This window comes from Mus musculus, chromosome 1 (assembly GCF_000001635.26).
Source record: "Mus musculus strain C57BL/6J chromosome 1, GRCm38.p6 C57BL/6J".
NCBI lineage: Eukaryota > Metazoa > Chordata > Mammalia > Rodentia > Muridae > Mus > Mus musculus.
This window is the reverse complement of record NC_000067.6, coordinates 188,425,325-188,452,022: the sequence shown is the minus strand read 5'-3', so window position 1 is coordinate 188,452,022 and position 26,698 is coordinate 188,425,325. Positions and strand designations below refer to the sequence as shown.

Genomic DNA, 26,698 nt, shown 5'->3' with positions numbered 1-26,698 from the left:
CTCAAGACAAACCACATTCGGGATTGCTGGGAAGCAGCAGAGAACAGCAACGACATATATGAAGTCCAAAGTACAGCAGACCTGGAGGCATTTACTCTCAATGTGAATGTTTTTCTTCATATTCATTGAAACATACTTACTTACCTGCTGCTAAGGTTTGTCCTGATCCCAAAGCACTGGTTACACAGCCCACGGAATCGCAGAGGGACACTGTGAAGCTGTAGGTCCTATAAGGCTCGAGTCCCCTTACGATGTAAGACTGGTCTTGGGACTTAGCAAAATGCACCATCTTCAAGGCAAAAGAACAGTAATAGTAATCAGATAACAATCAATGCACAGCATATAATCTTGGCATTCAAAATCGAAATTAAAACAGAGGGAAATATCACCAACTCCTATATGGGAAAGAGATTTTCAAAAAAAAAAAAAAAAAAAGAAAGTCTCAACAAGCTGAGGTTTAATTGATGATTGTACAACCACACTGCTTTATGGGGTAATAATGCCATTCCTGAGTGGCTAAATGAGAAGACAGAGTTATGGCCTCATAAAGCAGCATGGGTGTATGGTTATTGTCACCAATGGTAGAGATAAAGATGGCGGCACTGGCACACTTACCGTGAAAAAGTCCAAACCAAGCCAACAGTAGCGCAGGCTGGGGATGCCACATGCTACTTGATGGCAGGGCATGGGACAATGACATGGTGTTAAATGGGCCTATCCATCTCTTGCTTTAAAACCCCGCAGTAGAAAGGGGAAAAGAATAGATGCTGTGTGAATATCCTTCTAAGTCAAACCTCACTTACACTTCTTATCCAAATAAATACATACAATTAGATTGATAGTTACTTTTTTTTTTGAAATACTGTTATCATCATACATTTTCAAATGAGGGTAGAAAGTTTGAGTAAAGGAGATTGGGAGGGACACTTATTATAAACAGATAGTTAAACAGCCAACACTGAATTCATCCTAGCATTATGACTAGGACCAAACACAAGCAACTATGAAAACTTACTCAGACTAAGGAAAGAAATTATATTTGGGGGACTATTGCAGAAAAAGAATCTTGAATATAAATGATTACTTAGGGCTACTGACATGACTATGCTTTGGTGGTTTAGTCAACCGTGGGCCAGACTGCATATGTGATGGAGTGTGACCCTTTACAATCATAAGAGCTGAATGTTTATACTACCTAAGGAGGCCATGGCTATTTAATGGCCTAACACAAGTAGTCAAGTGCTTATGGTACTGCCGATATGAATCAATGGTATCTCCAAGGCTACAATACTATAGGCCATACAGCTGTGTACAGAAGACTTGGCAATGATAAAAATAAGTGCATGGTGCGGATGTATTTGCTACACTGTTTCCTGTTCACTGGGGCATGATCTTTATAATTGTAAAAGGCTATGATAAAAGCCCGCTGAATGACATCATTAACAGGCCTATGGCTTGCGTTTACCATGACCTTGATTTTATCAAGAGGCTACGCAGTCACTGATATCGTCCTTAGGTTTGACAGTCATACAAAGTGACAAACACAGGTGAAGATGCTCACAGAGTTTAGTCACAGAGTTTAGTCTGAGGTATTTTCCCTATATGAGTACAACGAAATATGGTGGGAGTGTTTATCCAAGTATTGATTTCACACTTATATGAGCCTAAGAGCAAAAGAATAGCTGGGACACAACTGTGAGCCAAAATGTCAACGATAAATATGGAATATAAGGATCAAAGGCAGAACACCAAGTCCTATTTATGAATCTACCTAAACAACATTATAGGTTATTTGAAGAGGAAGCTGTATAAACTGAAGAGCATGCTATTATACTGCTTACTGTTTTTATCATGAGATCATTGAAAGAGTCATGTATGCAGATGGAAGAGAAAGATGAAATCATAAGTATCTTATTGCCTCTTTGTCTCTCCCAATAATAGACGTCTGTGGTGTGTGTGTGTGTGTGTGTGTGTATTCTTTCCACTAAAACAGCTCAGAAAAAAAGGCAAATATATTCACAGTAAATTAAATAGGGTATCTTAAAAATACATGTCTACCCAGAACATGAGAATTTTACCTTTACCTTTTGAAACGAGACATTTGTATAGGTAAAGGGTTAAAACATCTTGTATTTAGGGTTAGCTTTTAATCTGAAAACTCATACCATTTTAGGAGGAAAGAAAAAACCCACAGACAGAGGGGGTGGAGCAGATGAGGCAGAAATGGGAGATACGTTGGCACAATGCAATGAGTGTCACCAAGCATCTGGAGTTAGCTGTGAGAAACAGCTACAGAAATCCTCTAGGGTACATGGAAGGGGCATGGTTCTCCCAGAAGCCTGACCTGAGTCTTCTGTCCTCTAAAATCTGAGAGGATCAATGCGTGCCATTGTAACCCACCCACTGTATTGTGATTCTGATGGTGGTCTCAGAAATCAAACAGTGTGGAATTTAAAGAGCCTGGGATTTCTACCCTGTTTGTGGCAACTATAGAGCTTGTTCTGGTTTCTGAACTCTGTGGGGAATCAGCTGAGGTCCTTCCACTGAGGCATTGCACCTTATATTCCTATTCTTCCCATTATACTGTCAGTTGTTTCTGAGTACAACCCCCATCTCTCCTGTTCTCATTCTTCTCCCACGACTGATATCCTCTGGGAAAACATAACTATGACAGTCATATCAAGAATTGGATTCGTAGGAGGGAGATGTCAAATTATTAAAGTGGTATAGTGGAGCTGGACAACACAGGCTGGCAGACAATGACGATGTGGGTAGGTGGACTCTTGACAGCCTACAACTTTACTCTAGTGGGACAAGTTTTAAACTTGCACTCCTGGTGGATTAAGTAATCATTAAGCCAACTTTAGGGAAAGCACTAAGTTTTAGGACTATGTAATCAGATGACCACTGCCAATGTCATCTCCGCACTGAAGAAAGACAATCTTAAGGCCATCATCAATTTAAGACAAACCATACAATTCTTTTTGAAAGTATTGTTCCCCATGTCAATAAAGTCATATCAAATGGATCAGATAAGCAGGAAATGAGTGTATGGGCCTCTTAGTCAGATGTGTTCCAGAAAGTAGGAGATTTACTGTGTAAAGATTAGGGGATTTGAAGCATCAGCTGGGTTTTAGGAGATCAAGTTTTCTGTGACATCTAGGACATCCATCCAGTTCAAATGAAAAGAAAAATGACTATATCTTGCATCCCTAAATGGGTTTTATGTTGTATTCTTCAGGAAGAATCTCGATGTCTGGTGAACAAACTTCTATCTGAAGGTGAATGGTCACCATTTGGGCTCTAACCAGTGTGGTGTCAATGTGGAATTCTGCTCCCTGACTTGTCCCTGCACCCATCCAGGTTGTAGTGTTGGCTCAGGAGCTGTTTGAGACACTGAACCTCATAGAGCCCATGGCTCTGCCACACATAATAGTGGGAAAATATTGTAAATTCTCTATGGTAAGAGAGTCACAAGATAGACAGTATGCAGAGCAAAGGCACAGAAAGTGGAAAGTCTAGACATGCTGAACTATTCATTAAACACTCTCAGCCAGATATTGGGCCTAAATTACAACAGAGCGTCTAACAGAAAGTCAAATCACAGTGTAGGTGGAGTTTCTTCTCCTTGGCTGCTTTATTTCTCAGGTATGTCAAGTCTTAAGTTCAGATGGACTCAAACAAAATGCATCTTATGATGAAAATGACAATCTAAGATTTGAGTTCAGCCCCCAAAATGCCACAGAGACCCTGGGAATTCTCTCTAAAACATAAAGGAGAACGCGGAGCTGAGAATACAGTGGACTGTCTTAGAAAGTAGCTGCACGCTTAGGCTGGGAGGCAGCTGCTGCCCCCGATGGTGCTTCTGAGAAATTGCCCTGAAGACAAATATTCTCAGATGACAGGCCTTCAGACCTTGCCCGTTCTTACCTACTACATGTGGAAGAAGATACCTCAGGGTAAACCATGTGTGTACTTTGTGACCAAACTTGGCCTCTCCTCTGGTCATGGACATGAAGCCAGATCAGATGTGGGAAGTTTGGGAAGCACACAGCACACAGATTGGAAAAAAAAAAAAAGCACTGAGATCTTTTTTAAATCTCATAATAATGTTCATCAGAGGCTATGCCCCTCGGAAGTGAACAGCAAGGGCATAGGATACCAGTTGTAGCTGACACCAATGTCCTCTATTTTTGCACAGTGTCATGCCTATAAAACAGGCTAGAAAGGTAAATCCCCTCCTCTCTAACTGGGAGAATTGAGATCCTCTCATTTTCTAGAATCCTCTGTATCCAATGAGATAGAACCTGGACAGGGTAAGGTGTTTATAACTGTTGACACTTTGTATTCTCATCCCTGGAAAAGACATTACCAGAAGACACAAGGTGACCACACATCCAAAGCCTTGAGCAAATATTGTGTTCATAGAATTCATAGGAATTGTGCCCATACATAAATGTTGACACAGGGTCTCATGTAGCCTAAGCTAGCTGTAAACTGACTAGATAGTTCGGGATGACCTTGAATGACCTTTGCCTTTCAAGTGCTTGGGCTACAGATCTGTGCTAACCATGCCTGGTTTTGTGTGGTACTGGGGGTCAAGGTCAGAGTTTAATCCACGCTAAGTAAGCACTTTACCAACAGCGTCACATCTGCAGCCCTACTGTCCTGATTTCAGTTATGCTGTGATAGATTTGGTTCCCCATGACTTTTCCCAAGGAAGTGAAGACATAAACAAAGCCTGCATATGAGATGGTCTTGTCAATGTCATTTTGACATCTAAATGAATACAATATAAATACTGACAGATTGTGGAGTGGTTAAATGTGCTATTATGTGTTCAAATAATATTTTCAGATTATCTTATATAGTACATAGCTGCTGAAAGGGCTTCTTAAAAAATATTTAAGACTAAGTGGAAACAGCAGGTCTCATGAAATAAAATTATAACCACTTTAGCTCAGCATGTTAGAGAAATAAGTGATAAGCGTGTATACATGTACAGGACCTTGAGCATCTGATGTTCTATTGAAGAACATGCCCGTTTGATGAACACATTTGGAGATAGATGCTGCTACAGAATTCTCTAAATTCATAAAACATAAAGTAGAGCCCTAATTTAATTTGGAAAGGAAATGAGTTGAAAATAAAAATACCTTTGAGCACATGACTGGAACATCGTGTAGAGGGAAATGTTCAGAAACCATGCTGATCTTGTACCCTATAATTTCTCCTCTTGTAAAGTTTTCTGCTGGCTTCTCCCAGGAGACACTGAGGGAGTGTGGTGAGAGTGGAGAGACTGAAGGAGGGGCCATGAATACGGGTACTGTCAAAGGTAAAAACAACATCAAAGGCAAACATGTCACCCATATATGTCAGACTGAATTGTTCTAATTTATGAGAGACCTAATTTTCATAAAATATTTCTATTTTCAAAACTAAAAAATACAAGTATACATGAAAATATTAACATTTAAACTGTCATCTACAAGAATATCAACTATCTTCAAATTACCAGGTAAGGTGTTTTTTTTTTTTTTTTTTTTTTCTTTTATAAAATCGAAAGGTAGAGGGACAAAATTGCTGAGTGGATAAGAGCACATGATAGACAGCATGAGGACCTGAGGTCAGATCCTAGTGTGTGTACAGGAAACTGGGTATGACCTTCAATGCCTTTAAAGTTGTAGTGCCCTGCTGGACAGAGATGAGAGGCTCCCTGTGGACTGGTGGTCACCAGGTCCAGTGAGAGTCCCTATTGCAAGAGAACGAGTGAGAGAGAGAGAGAGAGAGAGGCAGAGTCTAGAGAAAGCTATGGATGTTCTGATTTCTCTCTCTCTCTCTCTCTCTCTCTCTCTCTCTCTCACACACACACACACACACATCTTCCTCCTTCTCTACCTATTCTTATTCTCTGTCTTTCTATATATCTCACTGTTTATCTTTTTTCTCTGTTTTTCCATGTTTCTCTGTCTCTGTCTATTTGCCTGCCTGCCTGCCTGCCTCTCTCTCTCTCTCTCTCTCTCTCTCTCTCTCTCTCTCTCACACACACACACACACACACACACACACACACACCCCACATAGATGGGCAACATCTGATGGAGGACTCTCTGTTTTTATGAAAATAGTAGTGAGTAATTTAATAAGATGTTTGAATAATCCAAACATAGAAAGTGTCTCCATCCCCAAAGTTTGATGGCAAACCACGTTTCTCATGGAAAGCCATGTTTCACTAAGCGAAACAAATGATGCTGGTGTAGGTTATTTTAGCAGGAGGAACATCTAAACTGGACCAAATGAGCCCAACGACACTCACAGCTTGTGGTCAGCCCTTCCTGACCAGTTCAGGGCACACACATATCACACACATCACACACTTTACTTCTACCATCCTGGACATCTTTGTATGGAATTTAAACGGACTACCAAAGATGTGCTGTCAAAGCACCTTTCTGCCCTGTCCCTTCCTAGTGATCCTTAAGAGTACAACAGTCATTGGATGCTGTTTCATCTGCTGTCTCGCATTTTGGAACTTGGGTTTTCCCCTGCAGAACTTCAAGGCTCAATACTTCTGCTCTCTTGTCCCTCTAGCTTGTCCAAGATAGTCTTTGAGAGATGGTTAAATACAATACACCTTTTATTTATTCAATGAGGCCACTGAACATCCATCCAAAGCTACCTTAAACTTTTACAGTTCCAAAATGTTAAATTTATGACAGGAGTTAGTTTTATTATATATATATTATCTATATATAGATATAGATATAGATATAGATAGATAGAGAGCGAGAGGGAGGAGATTCAATGTTTAAAAATGTATACTTGTTTTCTTCAATGCTCATGGAGTTTGAAGTATACATTATGTGAAGAATAAGAAAGTTAAGAATAAATCAGTTACCTTGATAAGAACACTGAATTTTTAGCGCTCCTCCCACGCTAGAATTCTAATTGTTTCAAGGTTTACTTGGGTTTAGACCATTCAGTGCATTAGCTTAGACCATTATGTGAATTCTATTACCTTCATATATGTCTTAAAAAGAGAAAATAAAAATTAAGTGTAAAACTGAAAACTGGTAAACCATTATAAATACACAGCAAGATTGGGTTAAGTGTCTACCCACCTGACAGTAGAAATCACCTGCTACTTAGGGGAAGGAATCCTAACGGGGTAGAGCTACAATTAACCCTTCTCTTCCACAAGTGAATTAGTAGCTAAGTCATCTGCTTTTTCTGTCTCAAAGATCTTCTTTGACCTTAATTTCCAGGCAGCACTTTCGTTGAGAGGTTTTTAAATAAGAATCCAAGAAACTGGTCTTTACCTGATTCCCCCGTTCTTTCTGAGGCCCAGGCAGACGACACCCTGCCAGCCATATTCACAGCCAAGACCCTAAATGCATACTCTGTGTGTGGCTCCAAGCCAGAGATGAACGTGCTGGCTTGGGGCTGCTGGAGCAGGTTCTTACTCGGATTGACCGACTGTAAAGCTGAGTGAGAACTGACCAAACCGTGGCTCTCAAACACTAGGCTTTCTTCGGTGGACAGCCATCTCCTCATGTATAACTCATAGCTTATAATTATACCTAGAAAAGAGACGAGCAACCAAGTCAAAGGGCTACTAGGTACTGGTTGTTTAAGGCTACTCACTTTTCAGCATTTCTAACTAGATTGCCATTTGAGTCTTTTTACTAATTTAGATGTAAAATTTAGATTACAAACTATCGTGAGAGCTGCGTTTTGGGGGAAACAAATCAAAGAAATTATAAATGCAAAATAGCCATAGTTGATCCTAGGTGAAATACAGCATTTTCAAGATGTGTACTCATAATTTCTGCTAAGGATGTTCAGTTCTTTTGGACAGCCTGCATATTCCACTTCCGGGATGCATATTCGAAGTTCCATGATATGATTACATATTTGACACAACCCATGTTTGCATAAATATTGTGTAGCTAAGTTGTATCCAGTCTTTGCCAAGCAATAAAAAAGTTTGATGCAAAGTTTTACCATGCTATGAGCATAAATTACTAAAAACTTAGGAATATGTGTCTGACCCATGAACCCTGAGGTTCAATTTTAAGAACACAAAAATTAACTTAATGGAGTCAACTAGCCTATATACAACTTTTTTGTATTATTTTATATTTTTTTTCTTGCTTAAAAGAGAAAATTTTCAGCTTGTGGGTGCCCTAACGTGACTCAGTCAAATATAATGCATTTCAGCAGTGAGTGTCCAATTATCAACATCATCTGTGTTGTGGCAGATGTCATTAAGAGCAAAGATAATATTAGCCTTTTAAAGAGCAATTTAATTGAATGGAATTTGTTCTTAAATTAGATGAAATACCCTCTTCCATATCCAGAAGAAATGGCATTTTATGTCTTCAGAAAGAATTTCCCAAGCAAATGCCTTATACTCTTATAAACCAATAGTGTTGCTAGTCTTACTACATAATTCTTCATTTCTACTGTTTTGGCCTTCTAAAAGAAAGAGAAGTTTAAGCCTTGAATTCTTACCATTTGAGTCCACTGGAGGAGACCATTCTATTCTGAGTTCTGTGGGACTGATTTTCCATACTGTAGGTGGCCCCTGCGTTTGAGGAGGTGCTTGGGCTGTGGTTACTATAATAGGCAAGCTGTAGAAACAGCTCTCATTAGTACAGCCCTGGACAGAAAAACAGTACTGGGTGAATGGAACCAGATTCCAGATGGTAGCTGAGGTTTCTGGACCTTCATAGGAGACACAGGGCTCAGTGCTGTCCACAGGTGTGCATGATAAAACATATTTTGCCACAGGATCAGAGCTGTTGGAGAGTCCAGTCCAGGTAAGTGTAATGGAGTCCGAGCCCACAGGAATGATGTGAGTCAAGTTCAAGTGTCCTTCTGAGACCTCTGGCTTTGTCTCATAAATGACAGGTATGCTCCTTGTCGAACTGTGCACATTGGAGGTCTCTATATAATATGAATATGCTGTGTGTGGTGACAGACTAGTGTCTAAGAAGTACTGAGTATCTGAAATAAAAAGGGAGACCAGATAGTCAGAATCAACAATTGTCAAGGGATCTTTTGCAGTTGCCTGATTCTGGTGCTATTTGACTAGGTAGGTTACCAATCAAGTCCTGCAAATAGTAATGTGTTTGATGCTTTTCCATGGGAAATCAGGCAAATGCTAGTTGCTTTTGTTGTCTGGTATGCTGTGAGTATTGCATCAAGCAGAGCAAAGACACATAGAAGACTGTTTTTGTCCTTGCTTTGCTCTTCTTGGGGTCCCTTGCTAGAAGAACCCAGAGGAAATCCTTGCAATCTTTGAAACATATATTTGCTTTCACTGTAAGTGGTTTGCTTGCTAAACGCTGTGACATGGGCTCAACCCTCTGCAAACTACCACCAATCTCCCAGCCTTTCTCCTGCTTCATACCTGAGTATATCTTTTCCTGAACTCATAAAACGACATACAACTATACATGCGTTTTTCTAAGTCCTGGAGAGATTTGTCAACAACAGGGAGATTGTAAAAGAGAAGTTTAAGATGAGCAGGATCTCCATGCATGAAGGACAGGGGTATCAGGGAGAGGAAGGCCGAAAGCAGAGGCTATAAAATAAGAAAGAGAGATAGATTGTGGCCATGATTAACTATGTGCCTGCACCACCATTCATAAGGACAGCTAGCACATTGCAGACCTATGAAACTAAGAAGTGTCAGAGTGGCTATTGCTTGCTTCCTTGTGGGTTTGTGCATGTCTAGATGCCTGACCTGTGAGAGATATCTAGAGTCTAATTTTAATCCACAGAGGTTCTTGGCTTTCTGTGCTGAGAGCCTGTGAATGACCCATGGAACCTTTTTTGGTTGTGGCAAGGTAACCTTTAAATCTCTAAAAGGGCCAGATGTGGAATGCCGGATCCAGGACAGACAAGCTCAGACTGTGGTAGAGTGTTCACAAGAACCTGACTTCTGTAGAACAAGCAACTTCACCTGAAATCAGTGTCTTGGTGATGCCAAGGATCAAACTGGTTCACTGTACTTCAATAAGCCAGGATCCTCAGGGGGAACTTCTGTTTCATGTCAAAGGGAAGTTAGTTATTCTCCCCAAAATGCTAATTAATATGACAACTGAAGGATGAGGAATGAGTGGTGGGAGGGAGGGAGAGAGAGAGAGACAGAGACATAGACAGAGACAGAGATAAAGATAGAGAGAGAGGTTTAAGAATATATGTGAGGCTCTGAGCAAAGGTCATTTCATCATGCTGAGCACACATCACTGCAATTTCTTCATTGAAACATTGTTACATGAGTGCATCTTATGCTACCTGAGGAGTCCAGCATCCTCCAGAGGAGTAAGAAGTAGAACAGACTAAGAAACGTCACTACCCCTATTCAGAAAAGTCCACTAGGACTGAGACTCCATTGGTGAGGGTACTGTCATGGCCCCTGGAATGGAAGACGGTTACCAAAGGTCCATAATTGCAAAACTCCATATGGACCTGCTTTTGACAATGCCCAAGGAAGAGAGTCACCCTAGGGATCACAGAAAATCATACCCTGTGTCAAGTCCTTGCCAGATCATTGGTTTGTTTTTTTTTTTTTAATGCAATCTTATCTCAGACAATGAGATTATATGAGAGCAGTGTTGCTTGATAAGAAATTGGAATGAGATAAAGACCTAGTGGGAATATGTGATTGTATAGGAATGTTACACAGAACAGTTACAATCACCCTGCATTTCCTGTGGAAAGATTTACTTAAGGACCCCACCCCATCATCCTGCCGGAGAAACAGTTTATAATAATAGCAAATTGGGAACAAGGACTTTACCATAGAAGCCACACACGACTACTGACTTCTCAGTTTTCTGTTCTGAGTCCCTGAAGAGGAGGGTGTGTCCTCCCATCTGACATTTTTATTAGCATATGTTAATGATGCCAAATAATGGGTCTTTTGTGATATTTTCAACCATACATATAGTCTACCGTCATCATGTTCCTCTATTAGGTCCATAATTTACCACTCTGGCTCCATTTTTTTTTCTTCTCAAATATACTATACTCCTATCTCCATATCTTTTACAAAATACCTGCATCCAACAGATGAGGAAAAACACTTGTGATATTTGTGTTTCTACTCATGCTTATTCCACTTAGTATGATAATTTCATTCCTATTCATCTTCCTACAAATTGTAAAGAAGAATTATATTCTTCCTGATAGATAAATAATACTCTGCCATGCAGAAAACATTCCATTTCCTTATACATTTATCTTCCACGGGATACCTAGGGTAATTTCTGTTGGGATACTATGTTTGTACACCACGTGAAGGTATGTCTCTGTCCTTCTTCACTTGCCTAAAAAATTCTCTGATTGGCTTTAATAATGAAAACCTGACCTCCTCTCTCTAGGCAGGAAAGAGAAGGTGGGGCTTCTGAGAAGAGATAGGAAATGTAGGAAAGAACCAGACAAGGAGAGTCAGATGCAGAGGACTGAGGTAGTGGTCACTTGGCAAATGTAGATGACTACAGAGGTGTTAATTAAGTTACATGAACTAGTAGAGAATAAGCTAAGCTAATGCCAAAGCTTTCATAAATAATAAAATGTCTTGGTGTCATCATTGGGAGCTGGCAGTGGAGACAGTTCAACAGTAGATTCCTTACCATGTTCACTCTCTATAATTATGTGTAAATTTCAATATGTCTGTGTGTACCTTGGTATGTGCATATGAAGGTAGTTGCCTGGGGAGTTGCTAAGGAGCCAGATACCCTGGAACAGGAGTTGTAGGTGGTTGTGATCCACCAACATGGGTCCCAGGGAAATAATCTTAGATCCTATGCAAATGCATTACATTCTCTCAAGCACTGAACTTCCGCTCCAGCTCTATAGTTAGGTGTATGTTTGTTCTACTGTAGTTCAAATCTAGGAACTTGAGGAAGTGTGCCAGGCAGACGTTCTGCCATAGAGTTATATTCTTAACCCCTTACTCCATTGCTGGAGTTGAATCTACAGTTTCCAGCAAGGATGATGAATTTCAGTTTTAGACTCCATCTCTCTATTATGTTTGGTGCTCCTTTGTTTTCAAAATCAATATATAATGTAATATATATATGTGCATATATATATGTATATATATATTACTTGCTTGGATGACAAGACAATTAATATACATATGTACATACAAAACTCACTGAGCACTTCTTAAAAATAAAACACTAAATAAAGGATGTTATTTTCCTCTGAAAACTGTGTTTGTCATGCTAATGATGTAGATGAGGCCTTTATCAAGCCATGTGTGGGTCTGAGCAAAGTATTGAGTAGGTAGAAGTTCAAAGTGTTGCCTTGAGGGCTAGAGAAATGGCTCAGTGGTTACATTCTTGCTGATTGAGCCTGAGGACTGAAAGTCAGATCCCAGAACCCACATAAATGCCAGGGTACAGAGCTTGCCTGTAATGCTGGCTTCCTAAGGCTGACCTCGGGTTTCCACAGAGTAAGTTGGCTAGTGGATGACATACTGGTAAGCTCTATGTTGGGCTGAGAGACCAAACGAGTACATATTAGGCCTCTGTATACACATGCATACACATAACCAACACACACACACAAACTGTGCACACAGCATAAGCTAACTCTCTCTTTCAAAAATAGAAACAAATAAACCAATGAAAAATAAAATACAAATCCAAAGAGCTAACTCAATCACAAACTCTATTGGCAGCATGTGGTGTCTATCAGTTAAATTTTATTTAAGGAGTCACTGAATATACTATAATTCAGTTACTACCAGTGTTCAGAAACTTTCAAATTATCCCACGTAATGAGTATAGCTGGTGGTTGATTTTAATGTCAACTAATAGAGTGTGTTATTACCACAGAAAAGTCATTCAAAAGCTTTAAAGTTCGTAACATAGAGGTGCATGAGGACCACAGGAAAATACTACCCAAGAGCATCCCACAGGACTCTCGGCTAGCCAGAGCAAGTTTCTATACTAATGAGGAATTCTATAATGGCCTGAACTAAATGATCAAACTTACTTAGAAGACAACACTATTAATTTTCTTTGAAAAGTTCAGTGATTCTCCACCTACAATTCTAACTGCCTTCATTTAGCCCACAGATTTGTGCTCGTTCAGCTGAAGAGAAACAGTGTTTCCTTTTCACGTTATTCATGCTACCCAGGCACTGAAGCCAGAGCAATAAACACGGGGTATTATTAGAAAGCTGGGAAGTTCTGACCAGGCTCACGGATTGTTCCCACTGCTCAATGCCATCATGCAGATAACTTTCACGTCATTAATTATGGGTTGGGGGGGTGTCTTGTCAACAAATGCCAGATGTGGCATTTTTAGTGCAGAATAAGGTTTTGGAAAATAATTCTTCATTTAATAGGATTGTAGAAATGTCTGATTAGCGAATGAACAAATATTTACTATCCAAGAAATCATTGTTTGGATTCTTAGTACAATCATGTAAGAAACCATGATGCTGGGTTCCTATATACCATCTTATCAAACAGATTGCAGTATGCTACTCTGAGAAACACAGACTGAAGGAAGCACTGATGGGCTCAGATTTAATTCAAAGCTGCTCGGGAAATAGAGCCAGTGCGGTTGCATCTTCAGAGATAATTCAACCAGTGGTCCTGTCAAGTTGGAAACCATTTTCAATATTTTTATCACTCCCCTCTTCCTCTGTCACAAAAGTTTAAGTTTCAGAACACCTGGATCCCGCTGACTTTTGGAAGAAAATAGACATTTTAGTAGCAGGTTTTTTGGATGCTTTGCCAATGTGGCAGATGCAGGCAGATGTTTGCTTCCCATCCCAATCTGTATCGTGGAGTTTAGAATTTCCATTAACGTCACGGAAGGCTAGAAACGGGGTAGGGGTATGTGGAGTAAAGGCAACGTTGAAGGACACAAAGGTGCAAGTCATTGGCACTAGGTTTGGAATGACATCTGGTGATGTAACAATAAAGTGGCCGTTGCATGGTCGGAGCTTTGAGGTCAGCTGGTATGGTAAACTCAGCTTTCTTCAATCCATGCTAAAGAAGGTTATGGAAGTTTAGCCCCTTGTCTTAGATGTACATGCATTTTAAGGCTGGTTATTCATGCTACATATAAACTGGAGGCCATGTGAGATGGCTCAGCAGGTAAAAGTTCTTGCCGAGCTGTTTCTGTTCACTGTTTGGGTGCAAATAACTGCATCTGACTCTCTCAGCTGCTTGTTGGGTTTTTCGCAGTCATAATAGATCCCATGATAGATGGGTCTGTGTTCATTCAGAGATCATGTAGCTAACCCTCAAAAGACTATGAGGTCCCAGGGAATTTAGAGGTCAGGTGGGGTGGGGAGTAGAGATATCCACGTGGAGATGGGGTGAGGTGAGGAGGAGGTGTGTGATGTGGAGCAGTCAAAGAAAGAGTGGATGGGGAGCAGCAAGGAATGGAACATAATATAGTTATAAACTGAAACATAACAATTCATACGCTTTTATACCTTTTAATTTCTTCAGCCACAATGTCATAGTTTTCCTTTATCGATTTGCAGAGATATACTTTTTCGTAGCCTATAGCATATTTAACAGTGTACCAGGTTTTGATTATGCTCTATAGATACCACACTGCAAGACTGTTGAATGTCAGAGAATTCCCAACATTTTAAGACTACAAATGGACATGAGATTTTATCTTCATTTATAGCTTTTAATTTGCCCATGGTAAGAATGATGACTGCAGTGATTATTGATATGAAAGAAGGACATTTATATATTTTAACAATCTGCTGTGTGCCAGAGGCTGTGCCCTTGAGCCGATACAAACACTCTGAAGTTCATGAGTGGTTCAGGCTTCATGTACCAGTCTTGCTGGCTTGAGTCACGGCTTTCCTCTCAGAGAGTTCGGTATTCATCTTACCAAATATGAAACATCTTATTTTCATAGAGTACATGCTTCCTGGTGAGATTTGTAATTCTCTCTGCATGAGATGCTCTTTGTTTACCTCAATATTAGGGAATTTAACTTATATTTGTTCTTAAAATATTGTCTATTTCCATCACCAGATCCTAGAACTTACAGTACGGGTGTTCATCTTCAGTTGTGTAGATCTCAGAGCCATTCCTGAACAGAGTGTATGTAAGCCAGTGAGCATTTGGGCACTCGGGTGGACTCCAGGACACATTGATGGTAGAAGAACTCTGAACCCATCCTCTGGGTGGAGGTTGCTGAGATGGAGCTGAATTACAAGAGAGAGAGCATTTATTAACAATATTATTAACAATTTATTAACAATATTATTAACAAAAGCAATTGATAAACACACTAGGAGGCTGAAGTAAGATACACAGCCAAGCAGCCCTTCTGATTCAGCGTCACTTTTTCAAGAAGACATGTGGTTTACCAAGACATTAATAAACAAAGGGTATGCATCACCAATTCTCTAAGACAAACCCTTTTATCCTACAAGCATAAAATACACTTGTGGGGCAGAGCAGCTGACAGAAATAGGGTTAGGGGAGAACTGCAGGATATTTAAACATCTCTGCACCTGAGTTTAAAAAATGTAACTCAAGGATTCATCATGTTTATTTTTCCGTTGAATTTTAAAATTGGCAGATTCCCTTGAAATTTGACATTAAATTAAATATTTGAATTTAAATTTAAATTAAAGCAATTCTTTGTCTCTGAAGATGGAATTTTCCATTCTACTAAATAGAAGTTCTTATTTTATTTTGGATGGCATAATTTCAAGGACTATTTTGCTGACATAAATAGATATGGATGTCAATACCTAAACATTGTCAATGAAATCTTTATGTGACTTGACCAATACTTGTGAAAAGTGCTTTTGTGTTTAGATTGCTTTCCCTGCATATAGGACGCTCATCCAAACTCAGCACAATATAGAAATGAACTCAAGAAACCCCATATTTTGCCATTGGTGATTTTCCTCTCTTCTACATCAATCTTCCTAATATTTGAGTGTAAGCTTTATTATTTTCCCAGAATACCCAGAAGACATAGAAGAAAAAAAAAAAAGAAATCTGAGAAGGCAGCTACCAAACTCCATCCACTTTGATCGAGGAGACCTGATATGGCTTCCCACTGGATGAGATAATGGTAAGCACCATTGAGTGATCTGACTTTAAACTCGCCAGTCCTTTCATCAAGAGGTACTTTCAGAAAAGGTGCAAAGAACTGAGACCATTGAAGTAGCTACAGCAATGTTATATGAAATGTCTGAAGCCATCTGTTGAATCTTTCAGGGTCTCAAGATAAAAGACTAATTGCATTCAAAATATGTGTAGCACAGGAAACAAATGATCAGAGGACTATTCTTCTAAAAGGTTTAGTGACTCTAGTTATGGTAAGAGTAAACTCTTGCTATGTATGAGAGATGCTCTCTAGGCTACGCTGAACCCTAGGGTTTACACTTTCCTAGGAGATTCACAGGCCCACTGTGGGGTCCTATTCCTGACCATGATTTATTGTGACAGAACTCACAGATTACCATTACCCAAGAGGAAAATTACCACAGTGAAATCCAAGGGAACCAGGTGGAAGCTGCTGAGAGCTCTCCCCTGATAGTGTCAGTGAGGCCATACTTACACCTCTTAGAATGCATTAAGAAAGGGTGTGGTGTAGCTGAGTGTCAGGGCCTGAGTGTCATTGACAAAAGAAGCAACAGTGAGAACATAAAAGGTAATGTCAGCTGTGAAAGACCCCTGGAGAAACTCAGTGCCCAGGGACACAGGGTGCCATTAGGGGCTGTTCACATAGCACATGCATCTGACACATATACATCAAAACTGCTAGAAGAAGCAGAGAAGCTACCCATCAATTCCAGTTTCCATGAGAGTTCCTGTGTCCACATCTACTTTGTTCTGTTCTGGGAAAAGTGAATACTCATAAATTCTAAGTTCCTAGATGCCGACCAATGTGTAACTTTGTAATCAGGCCCTTTGAAAATTTGCAGTCATCCTGAAGAGATTGAGCTGGGTGTGGAGAGGCTTATAAACGGGTGGCTGGTGACCAGGGCTAGGATTTTCAGAGAGGTCATAATTTTTAGAGGAGAACTAACTACCTTCCATTTTACTAAACCAACATAATTCCAAACTGCATTCTGAAATCTTCCTTGTAGCTAGAGATTAGTGTACCTGCTGCTCCTTATCAACAAAGCTTTTGTTTGCAGCACAAAACAGGGGTCAAAATGCAGAGACTCCTTTTAAAGAATGAACACACTAGTGTCACAGGGTCCTTCTGTTGGGGAGTCTGATGCTTCAGTCCAAGCCTAGTAATTTTGCTAGGCCCATGAATATATTCAAATATGAATTGGATGCTGAGCCTTTCTTCATTTACAATAAGAACATGTTCAAACCATCTGTGAGGTTCATCTTGAGGAGAAAGTGTGTGTGTGTGTGTGTGTGTGTGTGTGTGTGTGTGTGTGTGTATGATGTTCACTTCTGTATGTGAACATTTTTAAAAGAATATGTGTGCACTATTATAAATACATAGTAAATAGCATCCCTTTGATCTCCATTTTGATCAATATATGTATCAAGACTCTCACATGTATATTAATTCCCAAACTATTAAGAACTGCTTTGGCAACAGATCTTGAGATCACAAACTTCCTGCCTTGTTACCAAGTGTTACAGACAAGCATCAACCTGTCTGACTCTGACATGCTTTGGGAATTATCATTCCTTTATAGACATTTGAATACTTGAGATTTTAATACTACATGCAAATTCCAAAGAAGCAAAAGAGAAAATGGGAACCATCAAAGGGTGTCTATAGGATGTATTTTAAATGTATTGCATTAATATGTGGTGTGAATGTAACCTGATATAATTCTAGTGACAGAATTTTTGGAAGCCTATGGACAGTATAAATAATTATATTTTTTTCCATCCCACAATCAACCACCAAACGCAGACACTATTGCATATACCAGCAAGATTTTGCTGAAAGGACCCTGATATAGCTGTCTCTTGTGAGGCTATGCCTGGCAAACACAGAAGTAGATGCTCACAGTTAGCTATTGGATGGAACACAGGACCCCTAGTGGAAGAGCTAGAGAAAGTACCCAAGGAGCTAAAAGGATCTGCAACCCTATAGGTGGAACAACAATGTGAACTAACCAGTACCCCCAGAGCTTGTGTCTCTAGCTGCATATGTAGCAGAAGATGGCCTAGTTGGCCATCATTGGGAAGAGAGGCCCCTTGGTCTTGTAAACTTTATATGCCCCAGTACAGGGGAACACCAGGGCCAAGAAGTGAGAGTGGTTGGGTAGGGGAGCGGGGGTGAGGGTATAGGGGACTTTCAGGATAGCATTTGAAATGTAAATGAAGAAAATACCTAATAAAATTGGGAAAAAATTATATTTTATTATACAATTTACAATTCTATTTTTCAAACATACCAGTGATGGCTGGTGGGAGTTCCAAACAGATTTTCATGGGAGTTTTATTCAAGTAAAAAAAGAGCCTCAGGATCCTATGACTGTGTTCTCACTAATGAAGTTCAAGACAACACGTTGCTCCTAACTGGGCCTGATTTGGCTATTCCAATGATTGGTTGGAAATGGAATATTTGATGAAAAGCCCTCCCTCTTATGGAAGAGCCTGTCTTATGAAGAGCCATACTCCAACTCCCTTTGGCTTTGTCTCCTCTAGAAGGTTTTGGGTGGATTAATGGGGAGGATGGTCTGTGTTCATGGGGGTGTTGGCTGAGGAGTTCTACATACTACTTCTACTCAAATGATTTCTCTCTCTCTCTCTCCCCTGTCTCTCTCCCTCCTTCCTCTCTCATCTCTCTTCCTTCCTTCCTTCCTTCCTTCCTTCCTTCCTTCCTTCCTTCCTTCTCTCTCTCTCTCTCTCTCTCTCTCTTTCTTTTGTGTGAAAAAGTAGAAACATGACAACACCATGACCCTGAGCTCTGCATTCTGTTGACAGAGAAGAAGCAGAAAATGGGATCAAGAAAAAACAAAGGGGGACTATCTCTCTATGTGGTTATATTTAAAATAAACTATAAATAAAAATATATACATATATACATGTATGCATATTTATTTTGTATATAATATTCCTTATAAGCTGGAAGAGCTCTTGGAGGAACCATGAGATCTTGCACCACACATTCATTTTCCTGATTCCTGGGACATTAGCTTTACCAGAATTTGGTGAGGGAAAGGACTTGCTTCATGAATGCGGTCCAAAGCTCAAAACTGTGTCAGTGAAAAGTGTCAGAGATCCTGACACTACTGCAAGCAATGTGGTGGGTAAGCCCTCATGCTTGGACTCTCCTTGAGACACCGTGTACTTTACGGTAGATTGGTCTCATATCCCTTCTGGTTGCAGCATTTCTAAATCTCTGTTTTCATACAGTTATTAAAAAATGTTTACTTGATTTTATTTTCAGGTTAATATCCCTAAATACTAGTGAGCTGTGAGTGGCTCAGTATGAATATATACATTTGCATGTATATAGTTTTGTATAAGTTCACAAATAAAAGTTTAGTACAAGCTATGATTCACTAGGGAGCGACATAAAAACAACCATTTAATCACCAATTTTCTTCTGTCTCTCTGATTTACAGAGGTGACTAGCTCTTGAAAGGATAAATTAAGCAACAGGAAAAAAAGAGACTTGGACCAGAGAGAAACGGAAAGCCAGAGAGGACATTACCACTTTCATTACATGCAATTTGCTGCAACCGGAAGTTAGATCCCAGGACCCCATGGGCACTGCCTGTCTAGAGAGGGCCTTACTACTTTCAGTATATACAATCCTCTACAACTGGAATTTAGATCCCAGGACTCAATCCTTGTCTCACTCCCAACTGGTCACAGATGTCACCAGTATGTTTCCAGGAAATAGGAAATATCGTCATGGTGATAATACCCTAGTGATAGCCAATGTGAGGGACACAGTGAGCCACTTAGAATATCCAGGAAAACCTTCAGACTGCCTGTTATGCTTAAGCAAAGAACAGCTCCCAGTTTTAACAACTGCTACCACACTAATGTCCGTCTGTCACCTAGAATTCTTGTGACATTGGCTGTTCTCACTGGCTGTTATTAGCATAGAAAAGCAAGTTGTAGTGCCCACTGCTCCCAAGTCTCTTCCCCCTTCCCGTTTCCCTTTTGTTCTCCTTTTCTCCCCTTCCCCAGATCCCTTAAATGTAGAAAGTGGAGTTCCATGTAAGTCATTGTTCCAAACAAACAGACTGGCTGTGACATCATCATGCATGGAATTTCCTAGCATTTTGACTCTTGACAAACCAACAATCACACAAGGACAATATGCACTGTGCAGCACAGCATGCTGTGGACGGCCGCAATCATATGTTTCCAGGAGCCATTGTTTAGGAATTCTGGGAAAGTATGGTTATATGGTCTTAGAGGAAACACAGAAGTTTATTTATGACTATGAATATATAACATATTTATAAAGTTGTGACTATATAATATAGCTATAAAGTGATGAACTGCAGGTGACCTTCAGATGTCAATTTGGGACACTGCACAGTGCTACAAAGTCAAAAGACACTAAAATGTCATATTTGTAGAAAATAATTAAAATTATAAATGTGAGATGCAGACTCATGACTAATATTAGGAAGAAAGTAGCAAGAACAGAATATCAATTAAAGAATTCAGTATGCTGTGAAAATAATAACTATTAAATTATAATATTAATAAAACATTAGAAAATGTTCATAAAACTGATCATAGAAGGACATGAAATGCATAATAAATAACAAATCTATTTGTTATAGCAAATTACATGGAAATATGTTGGTGAACTAGGGTGAATGATCATTTTTGTTTAAATAGAAACATCATGATTTTAACAGTAAATGTTGATGTTCTGGGGAAAAAAAAATCTCCCTGTCTGGAAAAAACTGGAATTGTTTTCTTCCTTTGTTAGTGACTTTATTCCAACAAACTGCTGCCAGTGTTTTGCTACCAGACTGGTCACCCAAGAAATTCTAATTCTCTAGTCAAGGAGAAGCTCACAGATTCCCTTTAGTGCCGTTAACAGACTTGCCTTATCTAATTCTTCCTACTCTGCCCATGTCTTTTAAATGACTTCTAGTGGCAGAAAGCATTGAGGTCCTCCTCCCAGGTCCCAGTGACTCACATGCTGGCAATGGGCCAGAATGGACTTACTTTTGCTGCAGCCTAATAGATTGTTGACGTCCAAGTGGCTTGCACCAGGAACACAAGTGTCACATTTTGAGCCAGTGACAAACTCTTTGCAGAAACACTGGCCTGTGACTGCATCACAAGTTCCATTCGAGGCTCCTGCTACATGACAGTGACAAGGCCTGCATCTGAAGACACATATGGAGAGTCAGAAGAGTGCTTTAGTTAATAATTCATATGACATGTCATACCTATCAATAACATTGTGGTTGAACACAGCTTGCTTTTACCAACGCATTGAAAAGGATGCTTGAACCACACAAGCACACAGTAAAGTGATACAGAAAAGATCATTATCAAAATGTTGCTCACACTTAGATCCATGTGAGGATTTTGTTGTTGATACTCATAGATTAATGGCCTAAGATGAGGCCTAGGGAGAGGGCTCAGTTGGTAAAGTATCTGACGAGAAGCCAGCATGGGAACCCGAGCTTGAATCCCCAGTGCCCATGTAAAAATCAGACTAGGTGGCAAGTGCTGGTTATGTTATTAGCATTCAACTATGGGGACAGAAAGGTCCTTGGGTTTGTCACACAGGCAGTCTAGAAGAATTGGTGAACTCAAGTTTCAATGTGAGACCTGATCTCAGAATGTAAGTAGGAGAGTGAGTAGGAGGGTTGTACATGTACCTCTATACATAGACAGACAGGCATGCATGCATGCATGTACACACAAACACACACACACACAGGTGCTACATGGTGACTTTGGTAGTACACGCTACACGAAGCATTGTCTTAACAACCCCCTCAACAGGTTTTATATGTCATGAAGCATTGTCACCATTGGCCTTAATACTAACTATGAACTATGTAGTACAATGAAAATTATTTACTTACAATCGAAGTTTTGCTGTCAGCTCAATGTTTAAATTAGGTCCTCACGGAAGTCCTTTTAATTTAAATATCAAGTAACAGCACAGTAACTAAGGAGGAGCCACTGTTCCCCCCAAAACTCTTCACATTCTAGAGTTAGTTTTATAAAGGCTAAATGTTGCTGACATATTTAGATAGATTATAATCATTGCTGGTGCTTTGTATGGGTTGCATTTATATCCTGGGAACTGTATTGGTTTCATTTATTGCTTGTTTCTGTGATAAAATGCCTCATTGTCCTTTAACATTAGCCCCTTTGCAGAGATCAGGGTAACTGCCTTTTCTCTAGTCTCAAATAGGTAAATGATTTGTTAATGCTAATTGTCCTGTTGTCAGAATCTGAAATCTCTTGGGAGATGGGCCAACAATATCACCTTAAAAGAGAAACAGTTGAATCTGGCCCCCAGTTGAAGGGGATTGTTCATCATGACTAGGAAGTCAAGATGCAAGAGCCTACAGCGGGAGGTCATATTACAACACATCTAGAAAGCAGATGCCTGCTGCTGCTGCCCAGCTGTTTCTCCATTATGAACTCAGGATCCCACCTAGGGAATGGTGCCACCCACAACAGGCAGGTCTTCCTGTCTCAAGGAACACGTCAGCACAATCTGCATAGGCCCATCACCCAAGAGATATCAGATTCTGTCAACAGGACAATTAGCATTAACCATCATTTACCCAGATAAGACTGGAGAAAAGACAGCTACCCAGATCTCTGTGAAGACACGAATGATATAGGACAATGAGGGATTTTCAATGCAACCCAAAAGCTCTTAGACCTAGAGTCATCTGCAATATTAGCAGTACTAACTTTCAGCAGTGGTAGAGAGGGAAGGCTTCTTTGTCTGCAGGGTGAATTATTTGCGTACATGGTTTCCCTGTGGCATTTCATTAGGCTAAGCAGTCTGGGCATTATAAAGATGGGAGATGTAAAAGCCGCACATGAAGACTGTTTCGCAGGGACTTCCCATGTGGTACCTTGAAAGCATGCGGAATAGATTCCCTTGTTTATTCTATAGAGAAACTGGTGGACATGGTGACTTTACCCTACTGCAAATTTTATGGTGTGATCTCTCGGGTAATCATTCAACACCCTTAAAAAGGCCGATAAAAGCTAAAGCTGCAAAATAAGCTGAAAATTTGTTTAATGGGCGAATCCACCTTTGGGAATAAAGTATGTTTTCTCCTGAAAGCAACAGTACCATAGTTGCCCTTTTCATGGTTCTGATAAAAGGACTTTCTCTCTACAAATAACACTGATAGTCTTTATCTAGATACATGCACTAGAATTTCATCCCCAATACATGTGTGTTTTTTTTTCATACAAAGTTTTAGAAATGAGAAAAATTATACATTGGAATTAAAACAGAATCATAGAAGCAATGAGATACCGGATTTGTTCTTAGTTCATTATGTGATAACAGAGTATACTGTTTGTAGGCTTCAGTATATTACTCATGGCCTGAGCGGTAAGAGGCAGTTCCCCCCTGCCCGACTCTTTCTATACATAAATATCACTTTCTATACATACCACTCATAAGTAAGTGTCTCTTGAGTGTTTCAGCCTTTATTGCCATTCACTCAGGGGACAATCACACTTACTTTACATACAGTGCAGTTAGAGTAATGGCTTGCAGTGTGTAACATAATTTCATCCCCTGACGAAGCTCCATTTCCTTCCAGCTGACTGCTATCCACACAGCTCAGAGTCGGCTGTGTCAATATCCGTGGGATATTAAGTTCCAAATCCAAATGGAATAAATAAATCACTTCTTAGGAAAGCAAGCAATGTTTTGAGTAATTAAATGAATCTATTCCTGGTTTTATTGTCTCCTCTTCCAGCCACTGTTGTATCAAACATATCCAACTTGTTATAATTGCTTAGTTTCAGTTAGTGAGAATTTTCCTTAAGTGAAGTTCATCAGAGCAGATTTCTAGAATATTAGTTTGCTTCCAGCCCAAAGGACACAGAGGATAATACTGTAATTAAGGCTTAAATGAAATGATTCCTATAAATTTCTCAGCCACTCAAATACAATTTCAAACATTTCAAAGACTCTTTAGCAAATAAGCCACAAGTTTGAGAGCAGTTTTTCTAATGCCCCTCCTTGGAGTATCAACCAAATGAAATATAATTCACATTTATTAAAACAAAATTAGACACAATAAAGGAGAAGACATCCTAGGCTTTGAAAAGAAGCAACAAACTAAGATGAATTGTGATATTGATTTTGCCAGGATAAATGGTTTTCGTAATATTAATATAAAGAAACCTTTATTGCACAGACTCTCCTGGCACAACCCTAGCTGCTCCCGCAATCTGTTTAAAATCTTCATTTTTCATCCTTATGGGAAAACCTCAGTTGCTAAATGGATTTCATAAAGAGTAATCTGTCAAGATTTATATAGATAAACAATTTGTGATGTTTATTGACCAGTTCATTATGATAAACAAAACAGGAGGGGGGCTCTGTTCCTGTCTGCTAGCACACGGCTGCTATGCTGTTACCCCCTCTGCAAATCACTGTTTACCAGGTACACTGAGGGGATAATTGTCTTCTGTCTCTTAAATGACAAATCTCCTATATTGTGCTTTCCTGGGGGTTTCTTTTACTTATACAAATAGCATGCTAATTATTGTTATTGAAGAAACATTACTCATAATGAAGACCATGTGCTTCAGGACTCAGGATATTGCTGGGAAGTTCGTCTGAAGGAAAACATGGAGACAAATCACCCTTCTTTGGCTAGGGACCTCATCACATGTCCATGAAAGTGACTGACATAAGGAGTGACTTAAGTACCCTTCACTGAGACCCAGTTATGTTCTTGGGTGGGAATCCACACTGAAAACATAATGAGTGTTAGAGCTGCTCCTGTCCTCAAGGAGTGCATGGGCAACTGTGAAGGAAAAAACGAGAGTGGAGGCTGCTGGTTAAGGATGCACATGGTGTGTGTGTGTGTGTGTGTGTGTGTGTGTGTGTGTGTGTGTGTGTGTCTGTGGCACAGGATCAAGAACAAGTATGGGCAGGGCCTAGGGAGAATACTAGCTGAACATCTGTAATCTGAAGATGCAAAGACTGAAATGTTGTGAAATCTAAAACTTTTTGTGATGACTTCCACAATGTCTCAAATAGAAAATTCCACATCTCATATGATGGGTCACAATCAGAATATAGGGGCATTTGATATATAGCACTGAGTACATTTAGACTTTGTAGATGTGAGAGAGTCAGAGAGACAGAGAGGCAGAGGCAGAGGCAGAAACATGCGTGGATGTTAGTGTCTATGACTGTACACGTCCATGTATGTGCTTGCAGAAGTCGGAGAAACAAGGCAATCCTCCTCTGCCACTCTCTGCCTTTTTCCTTTGAGATGGGGTTTCTCACTGAACTGGAAGCTTGTCATTTTCTCCAGTCTGGCTGGCCGGGTAGCTTTCAGGATCTGCCTATGTCTGCCCCCAATATTGTAATTACAGCCTTGTGCTGCCATATGCAAACTTTTATATGGGAACAGAGGAACTATAACTTGGGTCTGAATGCTTGCATAGTGTCATGGTTATTTTTCAGACAACTGGACACAAGCCTAAATCATTTGGGAAATAAAAACAACAATTGAGGAAATGGCCCCATCATATTGGCCTGTGTAAAATTCTGTAGGACAATTTTGATGAATAAGTGGTGGTGGGGGGGGCGGGGGGTGGTGCAGATCACTGTGGGAGGTGCTAGTCCTGGTCAGAGAGCCCTGAGCTCACAGTGGGAAATGCCAGTCTTGGCCAGGTAGCTCTGGGTTTTATAAGAAAGTAGGCACTGCTTATAAGCCAGTAAGCAGAGTTTCTTCATGGTCTCTGTTTCAGGTTCCTGCCCCCTGGTTCCTGCCCTGATTCTGCCTGATGACAGACTATAATTTGAGAGGTGAAATAAAACTTCTCCATCCCCATTTGCTCTTGGTCAGGGTGTTTCTCATATTAACAGAAAGCTAAGCCGGATGTACCACAAGCACTCTGACCCACTGAGATATCTCCCAGGCTTGCAATCAGAATGCTTGGAACATGGATCAGCGTGGACAACGGTGACCCACTAAGCTGTACAGGTGAGGAGAAGACATTGGTGGATTGCAGTATTAGTAATTAGCAAACATAAAGGGCTTAGAATTGAGAAGTTTTCAGTAAATAACAGCGGATTATGAGCGAAAGTTTGAAAGAAATGGAGCAAAGACTCTAGAGCCATTCCTGGGCTTCTAGTTCTCTAACAGAGAAGGTGAGGATATCTTTCAATACAGAGCACAAAGGAGATTCCTAATCGCTGAGGCTTTTGGATTTGTTGACCAATGAGGAAAAGAAAATGAAATGCCAAGGTCAATTTCAGGACCTGGGATAAGCATGTTCCACCATCACAGCACAGTCAGGACACATCACACACTGATGCATGGTCACCCAGTCAGGATACAACACACACTGCTGCATGGTCACACGGTCAGGATACAGCCCACACTGATGCATGGTCACACACTGTCAAGATACAACACACACTTCTGTATGATCTCACACAGTCAGGACACAACACACATGCATGGTCACACACAGTCAGGATACAAAAAAAAAACACTGCTGCATTGTCTCACACACAGTCAGGA

The 26,698-nt window shown here is 40.1% G+C and overlaps 1 protein-coding gene across 1 annotated transcript in view; it reads right to left on the bottom strand.

Annotated features, from left to right (window-relative positions):
* Ush2a (usherin) overlaps positions 1 to 26,698 on the bottom strand; it is a 702,660-nt gene that overhangs the window by 513,475 nt on the left and 162,487 nt on the right. Inside the window, exons 14-19 of the mRNA NM_021408.3 lie at positions 21,153 to 21,316; positions 15,053 to 15,211; positions 8,515 to 9,009; positions 7,320 to 7,580; positions 5,157 to 5,326; positions 145 to 289 (exon numbers count right to left, since the gene is read on the bottom strand). Coding sequence (NP_067383.3) covers positions 145 to 289; positions 5,157 to 5,326; positions 7,320 to 7,580; positions 8,515 to 9,009; positions 15,053 to 15,211; positions 21,153 to 21,316 — 1,394 coding nt within the window. The remainder of the gene's footprint in view (positions 1 to 144; positions 290 to 5,156; positions 5,327 to 7,319; positions 7,581 to 8,514; positions 9,010 to 15,052; positions 15,212 to 21,152; positions 21,317 to 26,698) is intronic.